At 39.9% G+C, this 25,740-nt stretch overlaps 1 protein-coding gene and 1 long non-coding RNA gene across 2 annotated transcripts; both read right to left on the bottom strand.

Annotated features, from left to right (window-relative positions):
* Positions 1 to 34: 34 nt before the first annotated feature.
* Positions 35 to 1,552, bottom strand: LOC148741554 (uncharacterized). Its single transcript, XR_015994425.1, has 2 exons — positions 1,175 to 1,552; positions 35 to 434 (listed from the first exon to the last, which is right to left on the bottom strand). It is a non-coding gene; the product is annotated as an uncharacterized LOC148741554 (long non-coding RNA).
* An 11,524-nt stretch (positions 1,553 to 13,076) lies between these two features.
* On the bottom strand, positions 13,077 to 21,693 carry LOC111343008 (uncharacterized). The gene is made up of 10 exons (XM_022950134.2): positions 19,471 to 21,693; positions 18,929 to 19,037; positions 18,536 to 18,661; positions 18,344 to 18,416; positions 17,487 to 18,262; positions 17,221 to 17,313; positions 16,815 to 16,907; positions 15,947 to 16,120; positions 15,197 to 15,294; positions 13,077 to 14,618 (listed from the first exon to the last, which is right to left on the bottom strand). The coding sequence occupies exons 1-10, from the start codon at positions 19,995 to 19,997 to the stop codon at positions 14,489 to 14,491; spliced, it is 2,199 nt and encodes a 732-aa protein (XP_022805869.2). The 5' UTR covers positions 19,998 to 21,693; the 3' UTR covers positions 13,077 to 14,488.
* Between the last annotated feature and the right edge of the window lie 4,047 nt (positions 21,694 to 25,740).

Raw genomic sequence — 25,740 nt, 5'->3', positions numbered from 1 at the left:
AAATCACGGAAGACGTCAAAGTGAGGACACACAGATAGCGTTTACCTTTTATTTTTATCATATAGAACAGTAAAAATTTATTGTTTTGATGGGTCTGTTCAAAATACATCACAGAAGACGTCAAAGTGAGGTAAGAACAAAAGAATACACTTGCCTGCTCCTCGTGCACCACTCTTAATTTCCTACCACACCTGACCTCATTTATGATCTATAACTAAATAGACGCACGGCAAAATGAAAGTTATTTGTTAATCTTTGTTCTGTCCACCACCTTTTGAAAGTTCATGTTGAGCTTCTAGCTGAGAATATCACTTGCGGTCTGTTCAGCCGACCCAAAGATTATCACAATACACCCATGGAACCAAGAAATCAATCTCTTGCATGGAACTGATATGCTCCCAGATGAGCGCGCGATGGTCGTTTCTAGCCAGAGGCTGAAAGTTTAAGTGGAGTACATAATAAAGAAATTGGTTGTCTCAGTCTATTATTGAGCTATTTTAGGAAAGAGTTACCATTAATAAAAACCACAGCGAGACAGATCCACCCAGTAAAGATAAGTTTGTATAGGTAACTCGACAGCTTTGCAAACATTTTAGTTTTCTTCAACTTCATGGCCTACTTAAAATGATGCAAAGTTCGCTGCATGTTCTACCACGAACGTTAAGCGTTTTCTAGTTACCGTGTTTAGAAGAATGATTTTATTTGATGAGCTGAATTTCATACAGTGAGCTGAGTCACGCGCGCAGTTTTGATTACGTCTTTCCTTTATTGAAGGATGGACACATAGATAACGCCATCTTTTATTTTTATCAAATAGAATAATTTTAATTTCATGTTGCCATGGGTCTGTCCAAAAATAAATCACGGAAGACGTCAAAGTGAGGACACACAGATAGCGTTTACCTTTTATTTTTATCATATAGAACAGTAAAAATTTATTGTTTTGATGGGTCTGTTCAAAATACATCACAGAAGACGTCAAAGTGAGGTAAGAACAAAAGAATACACTTGCCTGCTCCTCGTGCACCACTCTTAATTTCCTACCACACCTGACCTCATTTATGATCTATAACTAAATAGACGCACGGCAAAATGAAAGTTATTTGTTAATCTTTGTCTTGTCCACCACCTTTTGAAAGTTCATGTCGAGCTTCTAGCTGAGAATGTCACTTACGGTCTGTTCAGCTGACCCAAAGATTATCACAATACACCCATGGAACCAAGAAATCAATCTCTTGCATGGAACTGATATGCTCCCAGATGAGCGCGCGATGGTCGTTTCTAGCCAGAGGCTAAAAGTTTAAGTGGAGTACAAAATAAAGAAATTGGTTGTCTCAGTCTATTATTGAGCTATTTCAGGAAAGAATTAACATTAATAGAAACCACAGCGAGACAGATCCACCCAGTAAAGATAAGTTTGTATAGGTAACTCGACAGTTTTGCAAACATTTTAGTTTTCTTCAGCTTCATGGCCTACTTAGGATGATGCAAAGTTCGCTGCATGTTATACCACGAACGTTAAGCGTTTCCTAGTTACCGTGGTTATTTCAAACTGTTTTACAAATGTTTATAATTAAGGAGTTAGATGTTATGGCAGAGTGGGAAACATCTCAGGAAATAGTGATGCATGCACATACCACGGCTCGGTGATTTTCGAGAGGAAGCATCAATAATGCTTTGAAACATATAAGGGGTCCTTAAGGGTGGGTGCTCACGTTCAGGAAAATAAAAGTCAAAAGAGTCATCAAGAGCGACTTTTTTTCAAGACCGCGTGAGAGGTGGCACATCGACCGAAAAATGACTATCCTCATATTTCAGTCAGAGACACCTTATAGTGAACTTACAAACGTGGTAAGGTTTTTTTCCCAGACTTACTTCTTTATCCTAGAAAATTCACGAAAACTGAAACGAGCGTCGGTAGCCGTAAAATGGCAGAAATCAGTGCCCCGAGTAGTGGCAAATGAGCTCTGCTCATGAGAAGCGCAAAAGGAGGCAAGATCGTATCAATTTGAAAGATTTGTTTAGGAGGGATGAGGTGTGACTTAAGTATAAAGCGGGACCATTTCATTTAATTTTGACAGCACGGAACGCTTTTAAAAAATATTTCAAAATCCAAATATCGCATTTCGTAGCAAATTTTCAATTATCATTTTCCCCATGCGGTATGTTTCCTTACTCGGAACTGGTCAGCTCAGACGACCACCACAAACTGTATAATATTATCCAATATTTAATAATTATTCGATCTAAGAGAAATACATTTGTAATTGGAAATCAGTAAAACAAAAATTAAGTCTTATACTCGTAGTAAAATTCAAGAAAAATATGATTGGAAACTTACTTCTGTGGTGGGTCGTATTAAACAGGTTTCTCACTTCAGGTTAGCAGATTCGGGTAAGCGAACAGATATAAAAACCGACTTCTCTCTCTTAGTGATTCTTCTGAAAAAAACTGGTTTAAAACACGACAAGCTAATACTTTTAAATCATTTTAAGGAATTAATGTTAACCACGAGTTGTATTAAGTAAAATATATCTGTCATTAAAGGCAGCGCCTATTTACCAAACGAAACACGGTATAACTTAGATTCGGTTCAGGCTAAGCTCATAATGAGTAGAAATAGTGTTGTTTTCGAGGATATTGAAAAATTAGTTTGGGACTTTTCATTTCCGCACGGAAAAACCAGGTTGAACTTTGTGAAAATCACAACCTCATCATTTACGTCACGACATAATCTAATTAGGCACCACTGTGTCCCGTGTTCGATTCCCGGACCCGGCGTCATAAGTGGATCGAGTTTGTTTGGTCTCTACTCTCCTCCGAGCGGGTTTTTCTCCGGGTACTCCGGTTTTCCCCTCTCTTCAAAAACCATCATCATTTGAATTTATTTAATTTAGAGTTTATTTGGATTTACACACGACCCCACAGGCTGTTCGGCTTTAAACATTATCGTGTCTAAATAAAGGTGTTATTATTATTATTATTATTATTATTATTATGTAATAACACTTGATCCTAAATGTAATAAAGTCCTAAATGTAATAACATTTGGTCCTAAACGTAATAACCCTCCATTGCAATAGTTGAACTGTGCTTGTGGATCCATGTTGAGATGTTAATGTGACAACTGTTGCACCAGAGAATTCTCTGACCAAAATTCATAGCGTATTATGGGCTCTCTCGCTGATTTTAATCAAGTCGTTTTTTTGCTTGCGATGTAGGCCGTGAAGCATTGGCTACAAACCTTCATACTGATGTGCTTTTGGCATCAAATTGACAGATCCCAAATCAATAGAACGCTGACCAATCCGGCCATCTTGACCGAACAGGCATGGTCAAGAGATTTGACATTTTCGGCAAGTAATTTTTCACGGAAAAAAATGCGTTTTCTTCTTAGTAATAACGGATAACGGAAAATAGTATGTTTGTTTTATGTATCGCGACTGGCATATCATTCACAATTCACGGCTCTTAACTCTTTACAATCACGAGTCACGGCAATTAACAACAGCCAATCACGTTTCACTGAAAACCCCCACATTTACATTTAGACATAGAGACGAGACGGACGAGGCAAAATTATTTGTCTGACCATTTACTAATTATAATGCAGATTTAAAAGACAAAAACCTGCGACTAGTTGTTGGAAAATCATCGCATGAAAACTGAAAACTCTTAACCTTGGGATCCCAAAGAAATTTATGAGAAGACAAATCCGAATTTGCGGAAGCACTGTAGCAGTTGTAAACGAACGATGTAGATAATTTAATATTGCCACTAGTGTTGTTTACCCATTCAGACTGGGAACAATCTAGGATATGTGAAAAAAACTGAAGCAGAAACTGTTTCCAAACAGAATTTACATAAACTTCAACATTGCCTACATTGAAGGATACAACCCGTCAATCGATAGCGGGTAAAGGCGTATTCTTTGCATTTTCTTCTCAATACATAGGACATTGTATTTTAATTTCGCCTCAGCGTCTTCCAAAATATACCACAAGCTGTGGTGGACATTATGTTGAAAGAAATCGAAAGTGATAACCTGAACTCAAGAACATTGGCAGCTGAAGGCTTTTGAAAAGTCCCGCAGTATATGTACTTTCCTTAGTCTTAAAACTTAAGTCTTAAGAAAGTTTCAGGGTAAACTTGAGCTTCATTGAGGACTTGAAAGGGGACAATTCAATCATTTATAACGGCAGGTCGAGTGTTCTTTGCCGAAGACGTTGAAGACGGGAAGCAATCTGTGTGTAGATATGACACACACTTAAGCATTTGTCACGCAAGGCTGAAATTATTTCGTGTACGGCCACGAATATCGGCCATGAAAAGCTTTTTTTAAACTTTTTATTGGCTTAGCCATTATGGTATATGGGCCAATATACAATAATGGCTAAGAAACCGGATGTACATTGTAACATCCGGTTTCTTCTTACAAAATAAAGTCAAGAAGGTTTGTCTAATATCTTGGGGGCGTTTTTTTTTAATAAAACAATTATTCCATACGCGCCTCGTTGGCTATCTATCATCTCATATCCAACGCGCACTCGTGGAATAATTGTTAATTGTCAGTTAGTCATTGCTAGCGCTGTGAGACTTGTTAACTTCGCAGCGGGGATCTCATGCAGACTGAGTTGAAAGTAATAGTGACATTACCAAGAAGAGCCAATAAGCGGAACACAAAACAACAAATAGCTATCGAAAAAAGATTAGGGAAGGGATCAAAAGTGAGAGTAAAGGCGAAAAAGAGGCAAAATACAAAATGACTGAAAGAGGACAAGAATACCAAGTATGGAGCTAGAAACAGAATGAAATAGATAGGGTGAACTAGACCTGAGGATAAATGTATGACAAACGATGTGCCATTTGAGATCACTACTACAAACCAAAGAATCTTAGCTGAATTAAGAACGTTCTTCCCAAATTGAGAGCTTTAGTTACAAAACTCACGGAAATTGATTGGGCTGGAAACTGTTCGCAAATTAAGACAACTAGGTTGAGAATTAGGTAATTCTTTTGATATTTCAGCTAATACTATTTCAGCTTATGTCGTGCCGTAAAGTCATTTCTGAACACTAAAGGCTGTCAGTAATACCGATAATGAGCCCGAAATAGATTTAATTCTAGATCGAACACCAATTCTTAACACACCTTCCAGCAATCAGACTAGATCACCTGTTCCAGACATCCCTGTGTTTTAGGCGTTGGATGAAGGAGAGGGTCACAAAGATGCCGTGCATTTTAGAAGAGTTATCCAGCCATACCAAAGGAAAAACGCGCAGGCCTAATCGCAGAGTTAGTAAGGCATTTCTACGAACAATTCTCCAGCTAACCCTTTTTTCAGGTTTTCGTTGTTAAAAATGATCATTTCGAGAAAGATTGCCAAAATGTTGCAAAGCGCTGGTCTAGTCGTACTGCCAAAATAGTGCGGCACGTTGTTCCGGATTTTCTTCAAATTTGTGGTTTGCTTACAGAGGCTTAATGTGTCAGCCTTCTTAATTACAGAGGCTGTGCGAAGGCAGATGAGCAGTTGCCACAAAGAATAACTTTTTACTAACCAAGCGTGAGGGCCGTACTAAGGATTATTGGCCCAAAATCATGGTAGTACGGAGCGAGCGCAGCGAGGTCCGTACAAAAATGAACGAGGGCCAATATTTCCCAATACTGCTTGAGCGAGTGATGTTACTAAGTACTTTATCTTGGCATTCGGGAAAACTAAGTAAGAACTAATCAGAACGCTCGGATTTACTCCAAGACTGTCCTGCCATATAGTAAGTTGTTATAGCCTTCAAGCTCGAGTTATTTTCATGAATAGTTTATTTTCTAACTGAGCTTTTTTGAAAATACATGTCCTCGTAACTTTTTACCTCGTGCTTGCACTCTTCTGTTAGAAATTCATTGAAGAGAAAGAGTCACACCTGATGATCGCAAGTTTGTTTTGTTGTGTTTCGCGGATTTAACTTAGACGAAAAACTATAACTCAATACAAACTCAACGTCTATACTTTCAACATGGCGCTTCTCAAATCTACAAGGTACGCACATGGCATGCGTGCGCATATGTGACAGATACCGCGGGCCGGCATGCCCGACATAGCATTCCTCCCCCCCGTTATAATTCAGAACAAATCTAAAATATATGAGTTCAGTTCAGTTCAGTTCATAGGTTTAGTTTTTCAGGGGGTTTCCGCAGGCGACGGAGATAGCGCCTGGGTGGTGGTGTTGCTGAACTGCTAGTCATGATCTCGTTCTGGCTGCTAGGAGAGTTACTCGGTTGGTTGGTCACATCTATGTCTATGGTTGGTAATTTCTCCATATCATTCGCAGAAGGAGGTTGTGGTTCTTCTCTTTCGGCGCTGCATGTCGCTGGTGGAATTCCTACTAACACAGCTAGGTCTAGGTGTGGGGTGAAGTACTCCTTATTAACACTCGGAGTTACCGCAGTCTCCTTGAGTTGATCAATATGTCGTCGCCATACTGTATTTGGTCCGACTCTGACTTCGTAGGATAAGGGTCCAGGGTGAGCTGTGATGATACCAGGAACCCACTTATCTCCGCTTTGGTAGTTTCGGGCAACGACAGCTTGACCTACGGGTAACTTACGGGTAGGGTTGTGGCTGGATCGTAACTCTTGGTCTTGCTGCTTTTCTTCCACTCGCTTCCGTATGTTAGGCTTCAGTATGTCGATTTTCATTCTTAGGTTTCTTCCCATGAGGAGTACCGCTGGTGCCTCTCCAGTCAGCGCATGTGGTATCGTTCTGTAGGCTAGCAAGAAGTTTGCCAGCTTCCAGGAGAGGGTTTTCTTCTCAGTCAGTGCTGCGGGTAGAGCTTGTTTGAATTTCTGTGCAAAACGTTCAGCGCTTCCATTTGTAGCTGGGTGATACGGTGCTGACCTTCTGTGTTTGATACCATTATTCCTCAGGAATGTTCTGAATTCGTCTGATGTGAATTGTGGGCCGTTATCACTGACCAGTTGTTGTGGTAATCCGTGTGTCGCAAACAGCTTTCTTAGTTCCTCAATTATTCTTGCAGCGTTTGTAGTAGTCATTGGTATTACTTCGGGCCATTTTGAGTGGCTATCCACGACAATGAGAAACATTGTTCCCAAGAATTTTCCCGCAAAATCTATGTGGATACGTTGCCATGGGCGTGCTGGCCACTCCAATGTATGAAGTGGGGCGGTCTTAGGATTGTTCTGGGTGAGTTGACAGCGTTTCAGTGTTTCCTCCAGGTGGGCGAGATGCTCTTCGTCATCTTTTCCTGTGATTATCATATCGTCTAAGATGCAGCTTGTTCCTTCTATTCCTTCTAAGATTTGATGCATTGATCTCTGCCAAATGGCTGGGGCTGACGTTATCTCAAATACCAGGCGATTGTATCGGTACAGTACTTGACGGGTGTTGACTGTCAGGTACTCTTGTGACTCTTCTTCCACTTCCATCTGGTGGTATGCCTGTCTAAGGTCGATTTTGGTGAACTTCTTCCCCCCTGCCAGCTTAGCAAAAATGTCGTCAAAGCGACGGAGAGGCTCCTCTGACTGCAGTTGGGGGTTTACTGTGATCTTATAGTCACCACAGATCCTTACTGTACCGTTTGGTTTGACAATGGGTACAATAGGCGTCGCCCAGTTGCTGAAGTTGACTTTGCTCAGTATTCCTTCTTCTTCTAAACATTTCAGCTCAACTTCAACTTTGGGTTTCAAGGCATATGGAACAGGTCTTGCTTTGTAAAACTTGGTTTGATTGTTTTCCTTAAGTGTTAGTTTTGCTTTGGTGGACTTGAGTGTGCCAATTTCGTTTTGAAACACCTCACTGTACTCATTCAGGAGTTTCTCTAATTAATTTTGGGTTTTCTTGTGGTGGCTTCTCTTTTGAAATGGCGCAGATCTGTTTCCATTCGAGTTGTATCTGGTGTAGCCAATCTCTTCCAAACCAGGCTGGGCCTTGTGTCTCTACCACGTACAATGTTAAGTTCTTAACCTGATTGTTGTGTTCCACACGAACAAGGAGTTTTCCTTCTGGTTTCATCTTCTCTCCTGAGTAGGTTTTCAAAATGGCTTTGGTGTCCACCAGTGGTGTGTCTGCGAACATTTCCTTGTATTTCTGCAATGGAAGTGTGGATATTGCCGAGCCCGTATCGAGTTCCATTTTCAGGGTGTGTCCGTTGATCTTTGGGGTAACCCAGCTGACCTCACCAGCTGTTACTTGGTTGACATTGTTTACTTCTAGTGATGCCCCAAAACTGTTGTCATCACGTTCATCACTCATCTCAAAAGAATGTAGATTGGGTTTATCAACCTTTCTTCGTCGGGTAGTCTTCTGATTTCATTCAGAGCGGCAAACTCGTTGGATGTGGCGCAGTTTTCCACATTTCCGGCATGTTTCATGCTTGAAGTAACACTCAGATGATTCATGTGTAGTGCCACCGCATCGATAACGATTACCACGGGGCTTCGGCTTCACATTATGTACTCGTTCGTTTTCAGTGTTTATTTTCTTAACGTCAGATTCTTTACTACCCTGTAACTCTAAGATATCTTTTGCCGCAGCTTCCATGGCAAATGCAATTTCCGTCGCCTTTGCTAAGGTCAACTCTGGTTCGGAGAGTAAACGTTTCTGGATAAGTTCATTGTGTAATCCACATACGAGTCTATCCTTCAATGCATCATTTAGTCTCGCTCCAAATTAACAATACGGTGTCAACTTCTTAATTCAGCAATTTAAGTACTTACGGTTTCACCTTCCAGTTGGTTTCTCTTGTGAAAGCGAAATCGCTTTGCGATGAGCAGTGGTTTCGGAGAAAGATGTTTCTGTAGAGTTTCCGCGATTGTTTTGAGAGACAGGCTGGATAGTTTCTCTGGGGCAGAGAGGTTTCATAATAGCCCATACGTTTTGTTTCCCATTAGGCTGAGCATCACTGCCACTTGTTTGTCTTATTTAATGTCGTTGGCGAGAAAGTATTGCTCTACTCGTTCAACGTAGGCAAGCCAGTCGTCGTTAGTTTCATCGAAGGCTTCTATCTTTCCAATCGGCATATTGTCCTAGGCCTGAACTTCTCTTTTGTGGGCTCTGAAAATCTCGTCGCCAATCTGTTGTGTTTCGCGGATTTAAGTCAGACGAAAAACTACAACTCAATACAAACTCAACGTCTATATTTTCAACATGGCGGTTCTCAAATCTACAAGGTACGCACATGGCATGCGTGCGCATATGTGACACATACCGCGGGCCGGCATGCCCGACATAGCATGTTTTATTTTTTAAAGGTGTGGTCGTTAACCCAATCGAATTAGTTTTGCTTAGCGGCTAAATGACCCTCCTCTTTTCAGATTTTGACGTTCAAAAAATGTTGAATTGGTGTCAGTGACGTTATGCACCGATTAATCGCAGCTTCAACATCCGGGGCAACTCACAGGTTTTTGACTGTCATCCTTTGAACCTTACCTGGGTGGGGTAGGGAATTTCAACCGGAGGTGTCAGGTCTTTCCAGTGGAATACTGGTGGTTTACCTTTTAATATGGAGGTACTTAAAGCGGATGGCTCTGAATATAGGGTCTATAAGGTTTAGGTTTTGTAGCTTTAGTAGTCAAATCAATTGCTGGTCGTGCGTTTCACAAAAGATGTGACAATGAAACGAGGGTCTCAATGGAAAGATGGCTTTCGCGGTTAAGACATCTATATTTATACAGGATAGCCCCTTCAGTTTAGTAAACACTGGTATCAACGGGGGTCCTGTTAACCACCCATCCCACCCCATGGGAGGACATCCATCACACAGTAATCTCGTGCGTGGGAAATTAACGTCTCCAGCCCCTAACCCTGCAGAAGACGGGACCTCCATTTATTCGTCCCTCTCCGAGAAGACTAGAATATCTAACCATTTCTTGATGTTATAGAAAGGTAGCATATTCTTCTAAATTATTTTAAGACCCTGAGTGTTGGTCCGGCCGTGGCTCGAACCCTCGACCTTCCGCACAACAGTCCAGCGCTCTATCCATTGAGCTAACCGGGTTAACGGTTACATTTTTTTGGCCACTTTATACGGTTACATTATTTTTAGGACTCGCGATTAAAATTTGTCAATTTCACGGCTAACGGCTAAGTTTTCGCCGTTTTACAGCTAATAGTCAACCCCACTGAGAACCACTAAGATCTAGCGCCTGGGCAGGGCATTCGAACATGATTTTGGCCCAGGGGGGCTGGAACCAATCCTCAAAAGTTAAAATTCCTGAGGGGAGACGATGTTGAGGCCCTCCACCTGTCATCTGTTTGATAATCACCGAGAAAAACCATGCCACAATGTCTACTTTCACCCACGACTGAGTCTAATGATTTTCCGTGTAGTTACCATAAGGGGTTTTCAACAGGGTGGGGGTGAGTCCTCCTACAGTTGTATCTCTGCTTTTCAATAAAACACTCTTCCAAGGTAAATTCTTCTATATTATCTAAAGGGCAAGTTTTTTAAAAGTGTTATTCTCTTGGCCGGCCGAAAAACATCGCAGGAAGGGAACAATCAAATGTGTTTTTGTGATTGGAAATTTTTCGACCTTGCGTGACAAACGCTTGAGTATGTTGAATTCCTAGTAATATTAGATTGCTTCCCGTCTTCAACGTCTTCAGCGAAGACCATTTGACCTACCATTATAAATGATTGAATTGTCCCCTTTCAAATCCACAATGAAGCTCAAGTTAACCCGGAAACTTTCTTAAGACTTATAGGTGTTCGAATACGCAAAGAAAAACAGACACGCCCTCTGCTAACTTACGGAATGTGTTATTGTGAACAGTTTCGCCTTGGGAAATGGATGAGGATTTCAAACGAAAGCAGGGATAAAAACCAATCTACCGAGGTTAGCTACGCAAGGCTAGCTTACTGTATTGATTTCTTGATCGAACGCGGTGCTAACTTCTAAAAATGTGCTTGAAATTCCGGATTTAACCACGGGGTGCCTAATTATGTTATAGAGTATTTTAAAGGATTGCTATTTTGAGTATTTTTAGGTTTACCTTTTGTTTTGATGAGTCTCGCCTTTTTGCGTCTACGTTGTTATTTTGGTAGATCTATAGTTTTGATCATTTATTTTTAGTGTGAGCTTGAACTTGGCTCAGTTCTTACCATGCTAGACATTTTAATCGCTTGTTATGGTTGAGAATAATTAGTTTGCTAGGTGGTCATGTTTGGGTTCTGGTAAAACTGACCTTGAGTTTTACCCACACTGAGACTAGGTTTACACTAGAGGAGAGTTTTCCGGATTCGTAAATGTTTCCGGATTCATCAATTTTGGAGTATTCGGATTCGTAGGCGTTTACACTGAAAGGATATTCGGATTCCTGACCGTTTACACACAACGACAACTCCGAGAACATTCGAAATGGAATGGTTACCAAGCCCAGTGTTGTTTCGTCGTTCGATCGACAAAGTGAAAATGCCTCCCCCAAAAAAGGCTAGAGTAGATGCAGATGCCACTGAGGCAAATTTGAGTTGGACAGATGCCAAGCAGTCTACGTCGTCGGCGATTAAGTGTGGCTGACGTTAAACTTCCTTGCAATAATAATTTGCGTTTCTTTAGAAATACTGCGGTACACATGATAAAATTTATCGCCTGAACCTGCTACAAGATTAGGCAACCGGAGACCGCCAGCAATGTTAGCACCAGATCCATTTTGGTTTCACCGCAAACTCAAAAGATTGCAGGTGGAAATAATATCCGGATTCGAGAAAAAAAGCGTTTACACGACAAAACTTTCCGGATTCAAAGTTCCCACTTTAAATTCCGGATTCAAAATCTCCGGAGACACGGCCAAACCAGGAAGTTTTTATTTCGGATTCGTCCACTTTCGTGTAAACGGCAGAATGAATCCGGTACTAAAACGTTTCGGATTCATCATGAATCCGGAACAATTTCCTCTAGTGTAAACCTAGTCTGAATATCCTGTTTTGGAAATTCCCACGGTCAGCTAACCCAAACATGTCTGTGATTTTTACATTAAATGCGAGGGCACTCCTTGCTGAAGTTAGAAGAGAAATAGCTGCGGTAGTAGAAGGTAGCAGCAACAATAGAAGAGAAGAGAATAAAAGAAGAAAAGTATAGAGTCTTGCTACCTTTCGTTAATTCGTCCAAGCGAGTGGTAAAAACCCCTCAACAATTAGATCATGTCGTGATGTAAATGACGATGTTGTGATTTTCACAAAGTTCAGTCTGGTTTTTCCGTGCAGAAATGAAAAGTCCCAAACTAATTTTTATATCCTCGAAAACAACACTATTTCCACTTCTCATCAGCTTAACCTGAACCGAATCTGAGTCATACCGCATGGGGAAAATGATAATTGAAAATTTGCTACGAAATGCGATATTTGGATTTTGAAATATTGGTGATCTTTAAAAGCGTTCCGTGATGTCAAAACTAAATGAAAGGGTCCCGTTTTAGACTTAAGTCATACCTCAATGCCTCCTAAACAAATCTATCAAATTGATACGAGCTTGCTTTCTTTTGCGCTTTTCATGAGCAAAGCTCATTTGCCACTACTCGGGGCACTGATCTCCGCCATTTTACGGCTACCGACGCTCGTTTCAATTCTCGTGAATTTTCTAGGATAAAGAAGCAAGTCTGGGAAAAAAAAAACCTTACCACGTTTCTAGGTTCACTATAAGGCATCTCTGGGCAAAATATGAAGGTTTTCGATTTTTCGATCATGTGCCACATTTTTCGATTTTCACCCGGTCAATTCAAACATTCGCTCTTAAAGCTTAATGTAGATGTATTTGTGGTTTTCGCATAAGAAATGCAAGAAACCGGAATTACGTCAGCGATCCTAGGCTAAGTTATAGTTGACCTTTTAGTTCACTTAATAGAGTGTTTCTGAGAAAGCAAGTTACTAGAGGGTCTCTATTTTTCGCGATTTTCAGGGAGGCAGGGTATATTAATTAAGTTAAGTGAGGCAAGTAGAAAACATAACTTGTGCCAAGGAGATCATTACCTTCGTGTGATATGAGTATAACACAAAATTAAAATAGTTTGTTTAGTTTTTTAAGTTTCTCTAGTCTAACTTACGATGAATGGATTCTGCCCAAAGCCATGAGGTTACAATTTATTTTATTCTAGAAAAGCACGAACAGGAAATTATAAGTACTAGTATGTCCTAACCTTCCCTACGCAAATAACTTGAACTATGATTGCTACAAATAACAAAAATTCACTTTTTAAACCTTTCTAATGACACAAAAGTCTTCCATCGTCTCTTTGTCGTGTTAACCCAGGCTCGCACAATAAGCCTCTGTAAATATATAAATTTGTTTCCGTTGGGCATGAGGAGTATAAGGATTTGTATGGGAATGATAATCCATGTACTATGGAGGGAGAAACCAAATGAAAACTAAGCTAAACTGTCTTAGGTAGCTCAGAAACCTCACACGATGCAAAAGTACAACACGTAAGTACTTGCTTTTATCCAACACTATAATTCAGATTTTGAGGTTAAGAGTGCCAGAGTGCCAGAGTGCCAGAGTGCCACCTTTCATGCCCATACCAATCCGCTAATACAGTCCAACGATTTTAACCTGTCATCCTTCGGTTGTCAAAGTTTTTGCGAATTTTTTCCCCTTTTTTACTGTAATTTTCACCTCTTATTCCTTTTAATTAGTCCCCACGGCCTTTTTGTATTGTCTTCTACCTTTATTGAACGGTCACGTAAAGCGGGACCACTCAAACAAACTAACAATAATCTTTCAAGTAAAAAAATTTTATCCATATTTTTTCCTAGCAATGTCAGAAGTATTATTGAACGAGCTTTTTGTACATTAAGAGAATTATGGGATGAAATGGCGTTTTTTATAACACCCCTACTCTGTGGACCCTGTATTGAGCAGTCAACTTGCATTAAACGACATTCCCCGTCGGTAACCGCTTAATATAGATTACTCCGTATTGCACTCACTGCGCAACGTAAACTTATTTGCTTATTTAGACAATCTATAAGGGGCCTAATGCGCGAGCTTGGGCTTCCTGCGGTATATTTGGATAAATAAGCGGGAAATTTCCATATTACCACCACTCCTCAGTGTTATTCAACTGGTATCATAATCTTGGAAGGTTCATATAATATAAACATGGCTAGATTTTTTCTGTTTCTATGATTTTCTTGAGGACTGTCTGAAAAGTATCCTCTCCTTCTGCAGATGTCCAGAAAATCGTTATCGAGACACGGTCTTTTCATTATCCTCTAAGGTAGCATCTCCATTGAAAACCGCAGTAAATCAATTACAATACGAACTCACTCTAAGCATCGTTTGTACTAACAAACAGAAGTGGCCCTTAAAGTCGAAGTGGACCTTGAGAAAATTTTTTTCGAGTTAAGTAGTTTCAGATTATTAATACCAGAAACATCGCCTGCAACAAGCTGTTAGGACCTTATAACAACTGAATATTCGATAGAGTTTCGATTTTGAGGCAGAACCTTTTTCCGTGCTAGCTGGTGCTTGACTCATCATTTCAATGACGCGTTGATTTTGAAGACTGAAAGAATAAAGCAATCAGCAGACTGATTAAGGCAAATGACCCTGGAACGATTGAAAACACGTATCGTAGATAGGTGCCACACTCCGGGCAATCTCCAGACGAACTGCAATTACGAAAACAGATGATTATACATTAATTGTTTTCGCAATATAGAAATCTGCTGGTGACCTGTTAGTGACCTTTCATTAATGTATTTTCTCTCTTTTGATAGAGATGTATTCATCAAGTGAGACTAAGTTTTAGAGGAACGTAAATAAATTTGTTTAAGAAGCTTAAAACTTATTCCATGATACTGAACGCTTATCTAGTGGAACTACTCAACACTCTCAGCAACACATGACAGGACGGAAACCGCGCGCACTGTAAGTACCTCCCATTGTCCCTTGTAAATCGGTAGAAAACTTTTCAAAGGATTTTTGAGAGACAACAGGTTTTAATTGCAGGTTATACCTACATGGTAACACACAGGACACTTTCGATATCAATCAGTGTCCAACAGTGTGCAGAACTCTCGCACCGCATTGCCAGTCTCCTCGAGCAATACTTTTCGATGAAATGGAACCTGGTTTTGTTTCAACAGTGGTATTTTCCTTTTAAGACTGTAGTAGACAATCCTTGATTTTGATACGTTTCTAATTGCTAATGCCTGATGATATTTTAATAGTGTTTTTATGACGATACCTTCCTTCAGGAAAGAGGTTTTGGACGATGGCGAAAACGCTTCCTCCCATCAAATAGGCCGTGTCACCCATAAAAGCAAATACGAAACCAGAAGTGCCCTGAAAGGAGAGGAGTAAAACAACAATGATACATGGTTCATCTTTAGGTGCCGAGTGTATCAAATCTAGCTCCGTCAGACATAACTGGATGATATAACTCTATATATTCTGTAGAGAACGCTTCGATTCAGTATCACAAAAAAAGTAAACAATCAGAACAAACAAATAGAAACAAACAAGAAGAACGCATATTAAAAACAAGCCTGAACCAGAGTTGATGGTGAAAACGCGAGCTAGCGACCAAGTCGTGGTTGTTTTAGTGTTGAGTATGATTGGTTTTCCGGAAGTTTTCTGGACATATCCACGAGCGAAATAAACCAACCTAAAGAAACCCCGAAATACTTTCTAGTCTAAATTGCACTAAAAGAACTTAATAGGAGGGATTAGTCAACAACAACAAAAAAAGGCTTCTAAACGAGATCAAATATCTTTGTTTGATCCTCTCTTGATCCTTCATTGTAGACGAATATCACCACATAAATTCATAGCTTAAAATCAATAACTCCTTTGTTTGAAAAATAATTATCTGGTAACTCTACTTACTTGGTTGTCTCCAATGAGGTCTGCTCCAAAGCTGAGTGCATTAACAAACATGGTAGAGAAACCAATAACTCCTTTGTTTGAAAAATAATTATCTGGTAACTCTACTTACTTGGTTGTCTCCAATGAGGTCTGCCCCAAAGCTGAGTGCATTAACAAACATGGTAGAGAAACCAAGACCCAATAAAGCAACTGCCGGGTAAGTTAATACTTTTGTGGACGGAGTAATGAAGTAAAACCACAGTGACGCTCCAATAACGAGTAGAGCAGCAATAATAAACAGGATCTGCAAAGAAAACGTTTTCTTAGATGGTGCTGTGTGCCATTTATTTTTCAACTCTAGTATTTGTCTACCTACTCGTTAAGCCACAAGAGGAATCACTTTTGAATATAGCTTTGCTTCGAGTTTAATCGCTGGCTCCCCTTTCCCACCGAAGCAATTTCTCAGCCATTCATGTGCATTATTTACTTTGGCTACCTATTAACACAGTCACTCACTACCTCTCTATGATCTTCTTTTCCACATAAAACATGATCCCAGTGACCCCGTGATCCTCGTCACTTACTCATTGGCCTTTTGCAGATTTGCAAAATCAGAAATATAGATCGTTAATCTCTCACTACACTTTTAGAAGTTTCCTGATAAGAATTCAGTTATGTTCAAGGCTCTTTTTATAATTACGCTATCGCTGTCTTTAATTAGTCATTTACCATTATATGACTCAGGTCCTTGAAGCCAGTTTTACCCACATAACTTGATTTTGTCAGCACAATTCTGGTGTAAAACCCTTTTAACAGCGATGGATATGAAAAGATGTGCGAATATATACTACTGTATATATTATCTCATCTAATACTACTGTATTAGATGAGACGATATGATGTTTCATAGTGAACAATTGTATGAGCAAAAATGCCAAATTCGAAAGTTGCTTGACATATTCAACATTCAATGTTAAGTTCTACTTAGCTTGCCATACCTTGCCTCCCAGCTTTCCGACAAGTTTTCTTGACAATCCCGGGGAAACAATTGCGCTTAGTAACATTATAAGTGGAAGATAGGCCATGGCTACCTGAAAGAAAAACAACTTCCATGCTTTGAATCTTTCACCTAGACGTAAGTTATTTTACTTATAAACAGAATGGTTTGCAGCTTAGAGCGAAGGATCATTACCAAACCAATAGAAAGTCTTCGCAAATTCGAAAGCTGGCAAAGTTGTGGAAAGCCCAAAATTAACATCAGAGAATAAAAATTCACCCAAATTTCTTAACCTGTGAGTGAACCATTGGAACACCAATCGCCTTTACGCACCACATGAAGACTTTTTTCATGTTGAAAGAACCCTTTAATCGACTTTCACCCCTAAATGAAGATGTTATTCATACCTTTCCAAACTTCAGTGTGTCAGTAAGGAATAATGGTAAATAGGCGTACGAAAGATCTTGTGTGACTCTCGAGCATGCATAAATGACTGCGACCTGTCGAAATTAGCGAAAAAAGAAAAGAAAATTAACATCTCATTTACGATGTCATAAAAGGGAATACGTATAGTAATGAGTAATATTGGATAAGAAGCCCAATAACAACAATGTAGCAAAGGAAGAATTTACCGAGAACCACGGTAATGCCTTTTTTCCCTCGGCTGCTTTACCTTGTATAGATGAGGATTCTTTAACCAGGCTCGTACACACATCTCTTTTCCTGATTGACAACCACTTTCAACATCCTCAATCTTCAGCGGCCCAGATTTAATTTTGCAGTCGTCCGCCTCATCCATATTTTCCATGGTGGTTGAAACTGGATGCTCACATGGCTCTATCAGCTCTGACTCGTTGCAGTCGAAGCCTTCATTCGCAGTACCAAGTGTCACAGTAGACGGCGAAATCTCTTTGCTATCTTTACGATTTTTGAGAGACGTTTCCTGCATTCGTTCTTTATCTAAGGGTGAACAACGTTCAGTGTTACTTGATAAGGGAGAGACCGCTTGACAGTTCTCATCAACAGTCGCATCGATTTCCTTTATCTCTTCAGGTACATCTGGTAAATGCTGATCATTTCCACCAGAGGCATCTGTGAGTTTGTCCAAAACGCTAACAAGGAGGCTTATTTTTCGCTCCGGTGGCAGCATGCTAAGCTTCTTAAACGCTTCCTCTTCATTCTCAATGCCTGGCTTTGATTCTCCATACACTTCAACCTCTTGACGCTTCGTTGATGCCTTTTCTGTCAAAGTATGGTTGTTAGAGGGCGATTCTTGCTTACATTTATCTTCATCTTCGTCAGAAAACAATACGTCAACGAAACGCATCGAGAAGGCTCTCTTTCTAATCCTACTTTCACAATTCTCTGTGGCTTGGACTGTAGCTTCCCCCTTTGACTTTAGACTCTCTACGAACCAGTCGCGCATTCTTTCTTTGCTTTGCTGCCGATCTGCAAGAAACAAAAAATAATGTTGGCGTTCCAAGAGACGGTAATCTCAGTAATAAACATAAACGTTCATCCGAGTCCTACCTCGTGCCTCCTGTACCACTTCATACATCATCGATTGTAGAACACCATTTGATGGAATGAAGGAAGTTTTTCTCTGATAAAGAGGGAACAAATGCAATTAAAATTCAATTGATATGGCTTCGAAGTATGAATCTATTCTGGGTTTATGTCTAAGCACATAATGGATTAAAACGGTGTGAACAGTTAGCTTACCATCAGTTCTGCCACGCTGTTTGAAAACTTCTTAGCCAGGGCTGAATTAACTGTGGGCTCCTTTGTCACAGTTTGAAAGATAAGGAAGAAAACCAAGGCCATTCCGACCAAGATTGAAGTTATGACCTTGAAATACAGGACAAAAAATAGTTAGAATAACTCGACTTAACTTCAGCCAATCTGCGTTCCTTTCATTTCTTAATCTTGACACTAGCTACGTTCAGGTAGTATAAAGAAAGACCCTATAATAGTAGAATTCTTTTGATCAGGATATTGTTGAGGATCCTTAAGAGTTACCCATTATTGTTCATCATTTTTTTTTTCTTTTGAAAAAAGCAAAATATTGGTGACTAAAATGAAAGATTTTTTATAGTTGCCAAAAATCTTTTTTACCGTGAAATCCATGGAACTTTCACTGGATAGTTGTTTGCTGCGGTCTTGTCCAAATATTACCCATGTCACAAGGTAGATCACCACTCCAATAAAGAATGTGAAGCCAGTTCTTTGAAAGGAAAAAAACAATGAAACTGCTTTATTTCTTTCAATCGACATATAATGTTTCTCGCCTCAATGCGCAATGACTACTGGTCCAAGTGAAATTATTTCAAGTTGCTTTCGGCTAGTGGGACTTAACCCTCAGTAAGGCAAACTATAATTAAGCCCCACTTCGGTCGTTATCTCGAGTCATATCCTTGTTCCTCCCAGAGAAGAGCCTTCCAAGGAATAGGCAGGGGGCCTATTCCAGAACAGAAGCTGGTTATCAACCTTCAGGAAACCACAAAATATCGATTTGGTAAGATATGAAATAATACATTGGGTCGAAGAAAACAATCAATGAAAATGCGGGGACTAGAGCCGAAGTAAAGGACAATAGTCTTATTCACGAATTGCGAGATAAAGAAAACATTTATAACAATAAACAAATGGCGACCAACCTTAAAGCGTTCAATCCAAAAGCTTCCTTTTGATTCTTAGCAATCGAGGGAAGCAGTGATAGGTGGCTGACGTCTACAATAGTGTAAGATAGTGCTATAAAAAAGTTAAGTACAGCAATGTACAGCATTGTCTCCAATTGACCACCTTGACAAAAAAAACAAGGTGTGAAAAAAAGCGGAATGGTGACTGCCCCTAAAATGGATCCAATAAGATGCCAGGATTTCTTTCTACCAAGTTTCATGGACAAAACTGGGATCTTGACTCGGTCAACCAAGAATGCACTCAACGGGGACGTCACTACCAACGAAGAAAACGCGAAGAGCACTAGCCATCCAGCATTAGCTGGAGACAGACCGAGTACTTTCAAAAGGAAGACCAATCGGAACGACAGAAGTATCTGTCTATTAACCTCAATCACTGAGTTTCCCACTCCATAGGAAAACCGTTGAATCATAGGAGTGCGAGTCTCCGAGTTTGAATCTTCAGAATCTTCTGAATCTCCTCTGCACAATTTAAGAAACTTCATATCTGAAGTTGGATTGAGAATGAAGGGGAAAGAAAAGATTTGTGCTTATAACATGAAGAGAACACTAGGCTCTATTTGATTGGCCTTTGGCGATGACGAAGCTGTCTGACCACCTAACACGAGGCTGACGTCATTGGAAAATTGACCTGGCTAGACCTGTGTTCCTGTTCTTTGTTCTCATCATTTCCCATCGCATTTCAGATTTCCGCTGTGAGCTATGACTGAGTCAACGAGCGGCCAAAGGAAAGTAAATATAAACTCATTTTAGCTCGGCATTGATTATTTGTAATTTTTTTTTTCTTTCTTGGCCGTTTTTCCTTTCCACGATGGTAAACGAAACTAGGATCAATTTGAACAAATGTCTTCATAACCTGGGAAGGTCTCCGGATGGAAGTCCTTCAGTCAAAAGCAGGATGGGCTCCTGTCAAAAGTAATTATTACCTCAAGCCATTTATGTACATTTCCGTCTGAATGGCACATATTCATAAATGACTATTCCTTTGCCTTCTCTCTTTTGTTATATAAATTTAAGTGCACATTTTCATTCCTGAATCCATTTGAATAGTTAAGCAGTTTCTGTCTCGGGCTAAAAGCAGCTGTTAAACTCGGAAGGTATAATTGAAAATTTTGTTAGAATCAGCTCTGAAAATGCACCAACCGGACAGATTGAGAAAGTCTGAACAAAAACGGGAGCGAAAGGATATGAAGAAAATTCGAGTGCCTGAGCCACACTTGGGAATATTTGGTGGGAGGGGTGAATGGACGAATTTGTTTATTTTACGTAGGTTGCTCGTGCATATGATCAACAAATGAAAATGTGAAATCGATAAGCTGCCACTGAATCTTTCCAACCAAGATTCCTCTCAACTTCTTTACCCACTCTAGATCGTTCCGGCAAAAAGTTGTGTCAACTTTGTGGTTTTGTCGCCCTATTGATTATTTAACTAATAGCAATTTGCATCAACTCAACCCAAGATAGTACGTGACTTTGAACGTTAGATGGCTTTTCCGACAATAGATAGACGTTTATGGTCGCCTCAAGGCAACTGACAAAATCCTACTTTGCAGTTTTTAAATTCTTACTTCTTAATGAATTTATGTGGATTTGTTGCTCCCTGGTAATTTCATCAAATATAGGATTGGGTTTACAAAAGTTTTAAATGATATTTGGAGCGTCTTTCATGTGTATGGGATCTAGATCTGGTCGCGTATAACTACCCCACAAGTCCGTGAATTTCAAGATTTAGCTTAAGTTTACAAACCCCATGTTAAAGAGACTTTTAACTAGCATACTGTAGGGTTAAAAAAGTTACTGCTCGCGCGTGACACCAGATAACTTACGGTTTGTAACGAGGTCGGCGGGTTCCCGTTTATTTTTTCTATGCCATTTACACTTATTATCAAAAGGATGTTTGCTTTCTGTAGATACATGTGAAATTAATGACCAAATTGAAAAGGATTTCATCCTTCAAATCACAAATGTCCATTTAAATGCCGCTCCATGCACTGAAATAAGCCTAGAATACTCCGGAAAAAATTGTGCGACCAATTACATTTCCATTCAGCGGATACCTTTTTTTTATGAGTCACTTGACTGTATGGCTGAAAACCTGCTTTTTAATCTAGGGTTTCTAACCTCTTTACGTACTTTTTGATGTTCTAATAATCGACTCACCGGCTGTAAGGGCGTCAGTTTAGGTTCTCTGTCTCAGCGAAAAAGTGTATAAGTGCTCGAAACACGTACAAACACCTCCCGACTCAGTGAATTTCGAGAGCTAGCATAATATTAATACCATTAAAAAGGCTTCTTCATCGGATGAAGAAGCTTTCAAGGGTGCATATTCCCGGCGTAAATAAATTAAAGAATTAGTTTAAGTTCGACAGGGGAAGAAACTGACAAGAATGTTGGTGTTTTTTTCTTGAAGTACTCTTGTTAATTGGCTTTTGCAAATAGTAAGGTTGAAATGTGATAATATCTCAGCGATTTACCTTTCAGCTTGTCATGCTAGTGCGGAGGTTAATCATATCTTAAAGGGCTTGTAACCCAAAAAGACATGTTTTTCTTATACTCAGTTGTAAGTGGCTAAGAATACGAATTTGCAATTCGTTTTGCCCAATTCGACTTCTTTTAGGGAGAAAATCGGCATTTTTAACCGAAATCCTACTTCTGATGAAAACAATAGCAAGAAGTCGTAAAGTAATCGGTGGAACTCAAATATTGCGCAACACGGTCTCCACAGTAGATAGGGCAGCTCGTGTAAGTAGCAATAGTTCGCACGATGTTTCTTCAGAAGAGAGTGACTCGAATGCCTTAAACTTATATGACAGCGACGGGGATAGTTTAGAACCTTTAGGAGAGTCTGGGCCACGTCTTTATCGATACAAGCCGCGTAGGGTTCACCAAACGATCCGCACGAAGGAAGCACAAAACCGACAGCGATACCGAACTTCTCGGAAACACAGGCTGGTATTTAATTCATTGTGTCATTTATTTTCATTTGTCATGAAAACCTACAATAAAGTAAGTTTAAAATCTAAACAAATGCAAGAGAATTCTTTAATGTGAGCTCCCGTGGTTGTTTGATATAAAATTATTTAAGGTGGGGGTATGAAACTTGTCAGTCAATGCCGAAAATACATGAAAGCGTCTGTTGTATGGAAATCAGGCAAGTGTGGCGAAACGTGAAGAAACAAGGGCCTGAAACCAAAAATGAATTACTGAACATTCAGGTTTTCAAGCAACCTGCCTCGATGTCCGGGTGCTGTAGACGGGCTATTGCGCGTATATGCAGCAGTATGGCACAAATAGTCACACCCGAAACGAGTAAGAACAAAGGACGGTACAGACTCACCATGTGGCTTTTGTGGTCGCGTCGCATTATCGCCTTCAAATAATCCTTTTTGTTTTGCTCTCACAAGCGTGTCCTTATAGATTTTTCCGTTTAAGTTTTCAGAGATAAACGGATGATATATGAAAATTGTTTTTAGCAAGGGCAGACTGTGTATATAGGCGGATTGGGAGTTTGTTGAAACCATTTCTTAGTCATGCCATCAAAGCGTTTACCTCGATGCATTTGATCAATGATCTCATAAGCCCTCCTTTCCTGCGTGTTTTTTACCATCGGTGCTTTGAAAAGTTTGAAGTGAACTCCGTTGTCAAGTTGCACTTTGGCCTCTTAAGTTAGTCTGTCTTCTTCGTGACTGTTGTTGTGTTGCTTTTGTGAGGTTTAAAGCAAAGTTGTTTTTTAACTCCGAGTTAGAGCTGTTACCTCATTGCGTTACAAATTCTTTTATGGCTTAGATAAATAATCTCTGCAGGTTGTGCCATGAAATTTTCCCAATAGCTCTAAAAGGCAAGAAAAGGCTGAAACGGTGGCATCCAGTTTGATATGAGACGGATGTGGTTCTTTGTTTTGTCCATGAAAGGTGTTTTGGAGGCGCATGCACTCACCATGCGAATAAATCTAGCAAGAGTTGGTCTGGTTTTACATTCGTTTGTCACGGGTGTTGGGATGAATTTGAGACCCTTTCATGGCTATCAAAATGTTGACAGTTTGCGAGGTTTTTAGGAATTTCTTATTTGTCTCCCTTTCTTTTCCTTAACGTTTGGAGAGCTCTAGTTCTCCTCGGTCGTTTCTCAGTTCGGTCGGCCACCTCCGCATCCTCGCTATCTGCTGACTGCACGGGTCGCTTTTTTACTTCAGAAGAATTTGTTTTTGGTGGGGCCTGAATCGTCGGTACAACACAGTGACCAGCAACTTTTTTAAGGCACACTTCCACCATGTAGCTTTTCTCAAAATAAGCGGGTGAAAAATGACTGCTAAAAATAACAGAATGTTTGGACGGTTCGGCGAGTCGGCTCTTTTCAACAAATTTAACCCTTTGTCGCCGCTTCAAATATGGTTCTTTTGGACGGGAAATTTATGCATTGTATGCCCGGTTTTGTTTGAATTACTACAAAACTGGACAACACAACGCTTTACCATTATGAAAAAATTGAATATATTCAACCAAATTGTAAGTGTAAAAATCGTGACGAGACCGGCAAACAAGGGATGCGAAGGAGACTTATAGGTATCTCATGCGCTTTTGACCTCCAGTACCGGAGGGTTCCACCCATGACGTCACAGGAAAGATGGCGTAATTCAAAATGGCGAATGTTTCGAATTTGGAAGAGCTTTTACAAGGTGAAAATGGACTTTTGAGAAAAAACGAATTGTACTTTTGGTGTACTAGATATATTTGCTAAACAGCAATGCGAAAAGAGAATGTACGATTTTTGGGTTTACATGCCCTTTCTTTAATCAAATGCATGAGTCGCCAACACATAATGAGCACTTGATTTAGGATGGTGTAGGAAGATACGGTCTGGCGGCACTCGCTCTTTGTCATCTTTGTCCATCTATTCCCAAGTCCCAAGTTTTGTTCATTTTCCTTCTGTTTAAAATGAACAAATTTCTTGATAATCAATTTTTTAATGGTAATCAATCAATTTGATGAGACATTATGCTTGTAGGCGAACTATGTGCTAAAAACAACAAATGTCTACCCTTAGCCTGGGGCTGACAGCCCAAATGTAAAAACGTAAGAATTAGTAACCTACGTCTATCAACAATTCATTAAATACAAAGCCTGAGGGTAATAGTACCTTGAATAAATTATTTGAGAAGTTAGTTTGAGTGCATATATTCTTTTATTATCTAACTACACTTAGACGAGTACAAATAACGCCCTAGATGAGTACAAATATCACGCGGTATTTGTACTCGTCTATTGTAGAGTACCGGTTAAACAGGTTTTCTCGCATCGCGCAAGCGAAGAATTGGATTGTAGTTACGAAAAAAAAAAAAGTGGCGGACAATTTGAATCATATTTCCGACGACGAAGAGTCAAAATGGCTGGCAAATATAGATCCAAGTTTATTAGATGAATCGAACTAAGAAAAACACCTTGACAACCAGAAAATTTCTTCCTTTTATGAAGAAAATAGAAACAGCAACACAACAACGCGCCAATGGCGCTGCGCGTTTGTGACGTCATGAACTTTTGATCCCCTAGAGTGATTAGGACAAACAAACAGGCTTCTCGAGTAAATTAATATGGGCGATGATGCGCACATCTCTAGTTCAAACGCCTCTAAAGCTCGTATTCTAAATCAAAACGACGGTGTTCCTGGCTCAAAGTTAGAGCAAGACGAAGAGAACTATACAAACACACAATTGAAGCCTTGGCTAAAGTGTACAGGCTTGAAATTAAGCGGAAAACGAGCAGACCTCATCGCACGTGTTTGTGACTGCCTCAAGTCGGGAAAACATCATGAACTTGATTTAAGTATAGATGTTGGGATATGGCTTCAGGCGAAGATACTAAAGGAAAGTAAAGTCGATAGCGTGAAACTTAAGGATCTAACAGTTCAATGTAAAAAGGGAGTTGACAGGCCTACACGACTCCCCAGCGCGTGTTTAGAATAGCCTATTCAAAGTTTGGCCCTCACGAGTATGTCTTTGAGCGATCGCCCTCTTTTTTAAGACACGAGTGGCAGATTTTTGTATAGTTCGCTCAGTACTGGTTGTGTTTCTATTAAATGCCATTGTTTCATGAGAATTTGCTTTAGGTTTGGCACTGATGGTTGGTATTGTGTAATAAAAGGCAAGATTTGTTGGTTCGTCTTCGGTTTCTGTTGAAGAGCTTGTTTCCTGTTTTTGAAATTCATCTCTGAGAGGGTTGTGTTAATGAGGGCCTC

Source organism: Stylophora pistillata, chromosome 1 (assembly GCF_964205215.1).
Source record: "Stylophora pistillata chromosome 1, jaStyPist1.2, whole genome shotgun sequence".
NCBI classification, from domain to species: domain Eukaryota; kingdom Metazoa; phylum Cnidaria; class Anthozoa; order Scleractinia; family Pocilloporidae; genus Stylophora; species Stylophora pistillata.
This window is presented reverse-complemented; position numbering and strand designations above follow the sequence as displayed.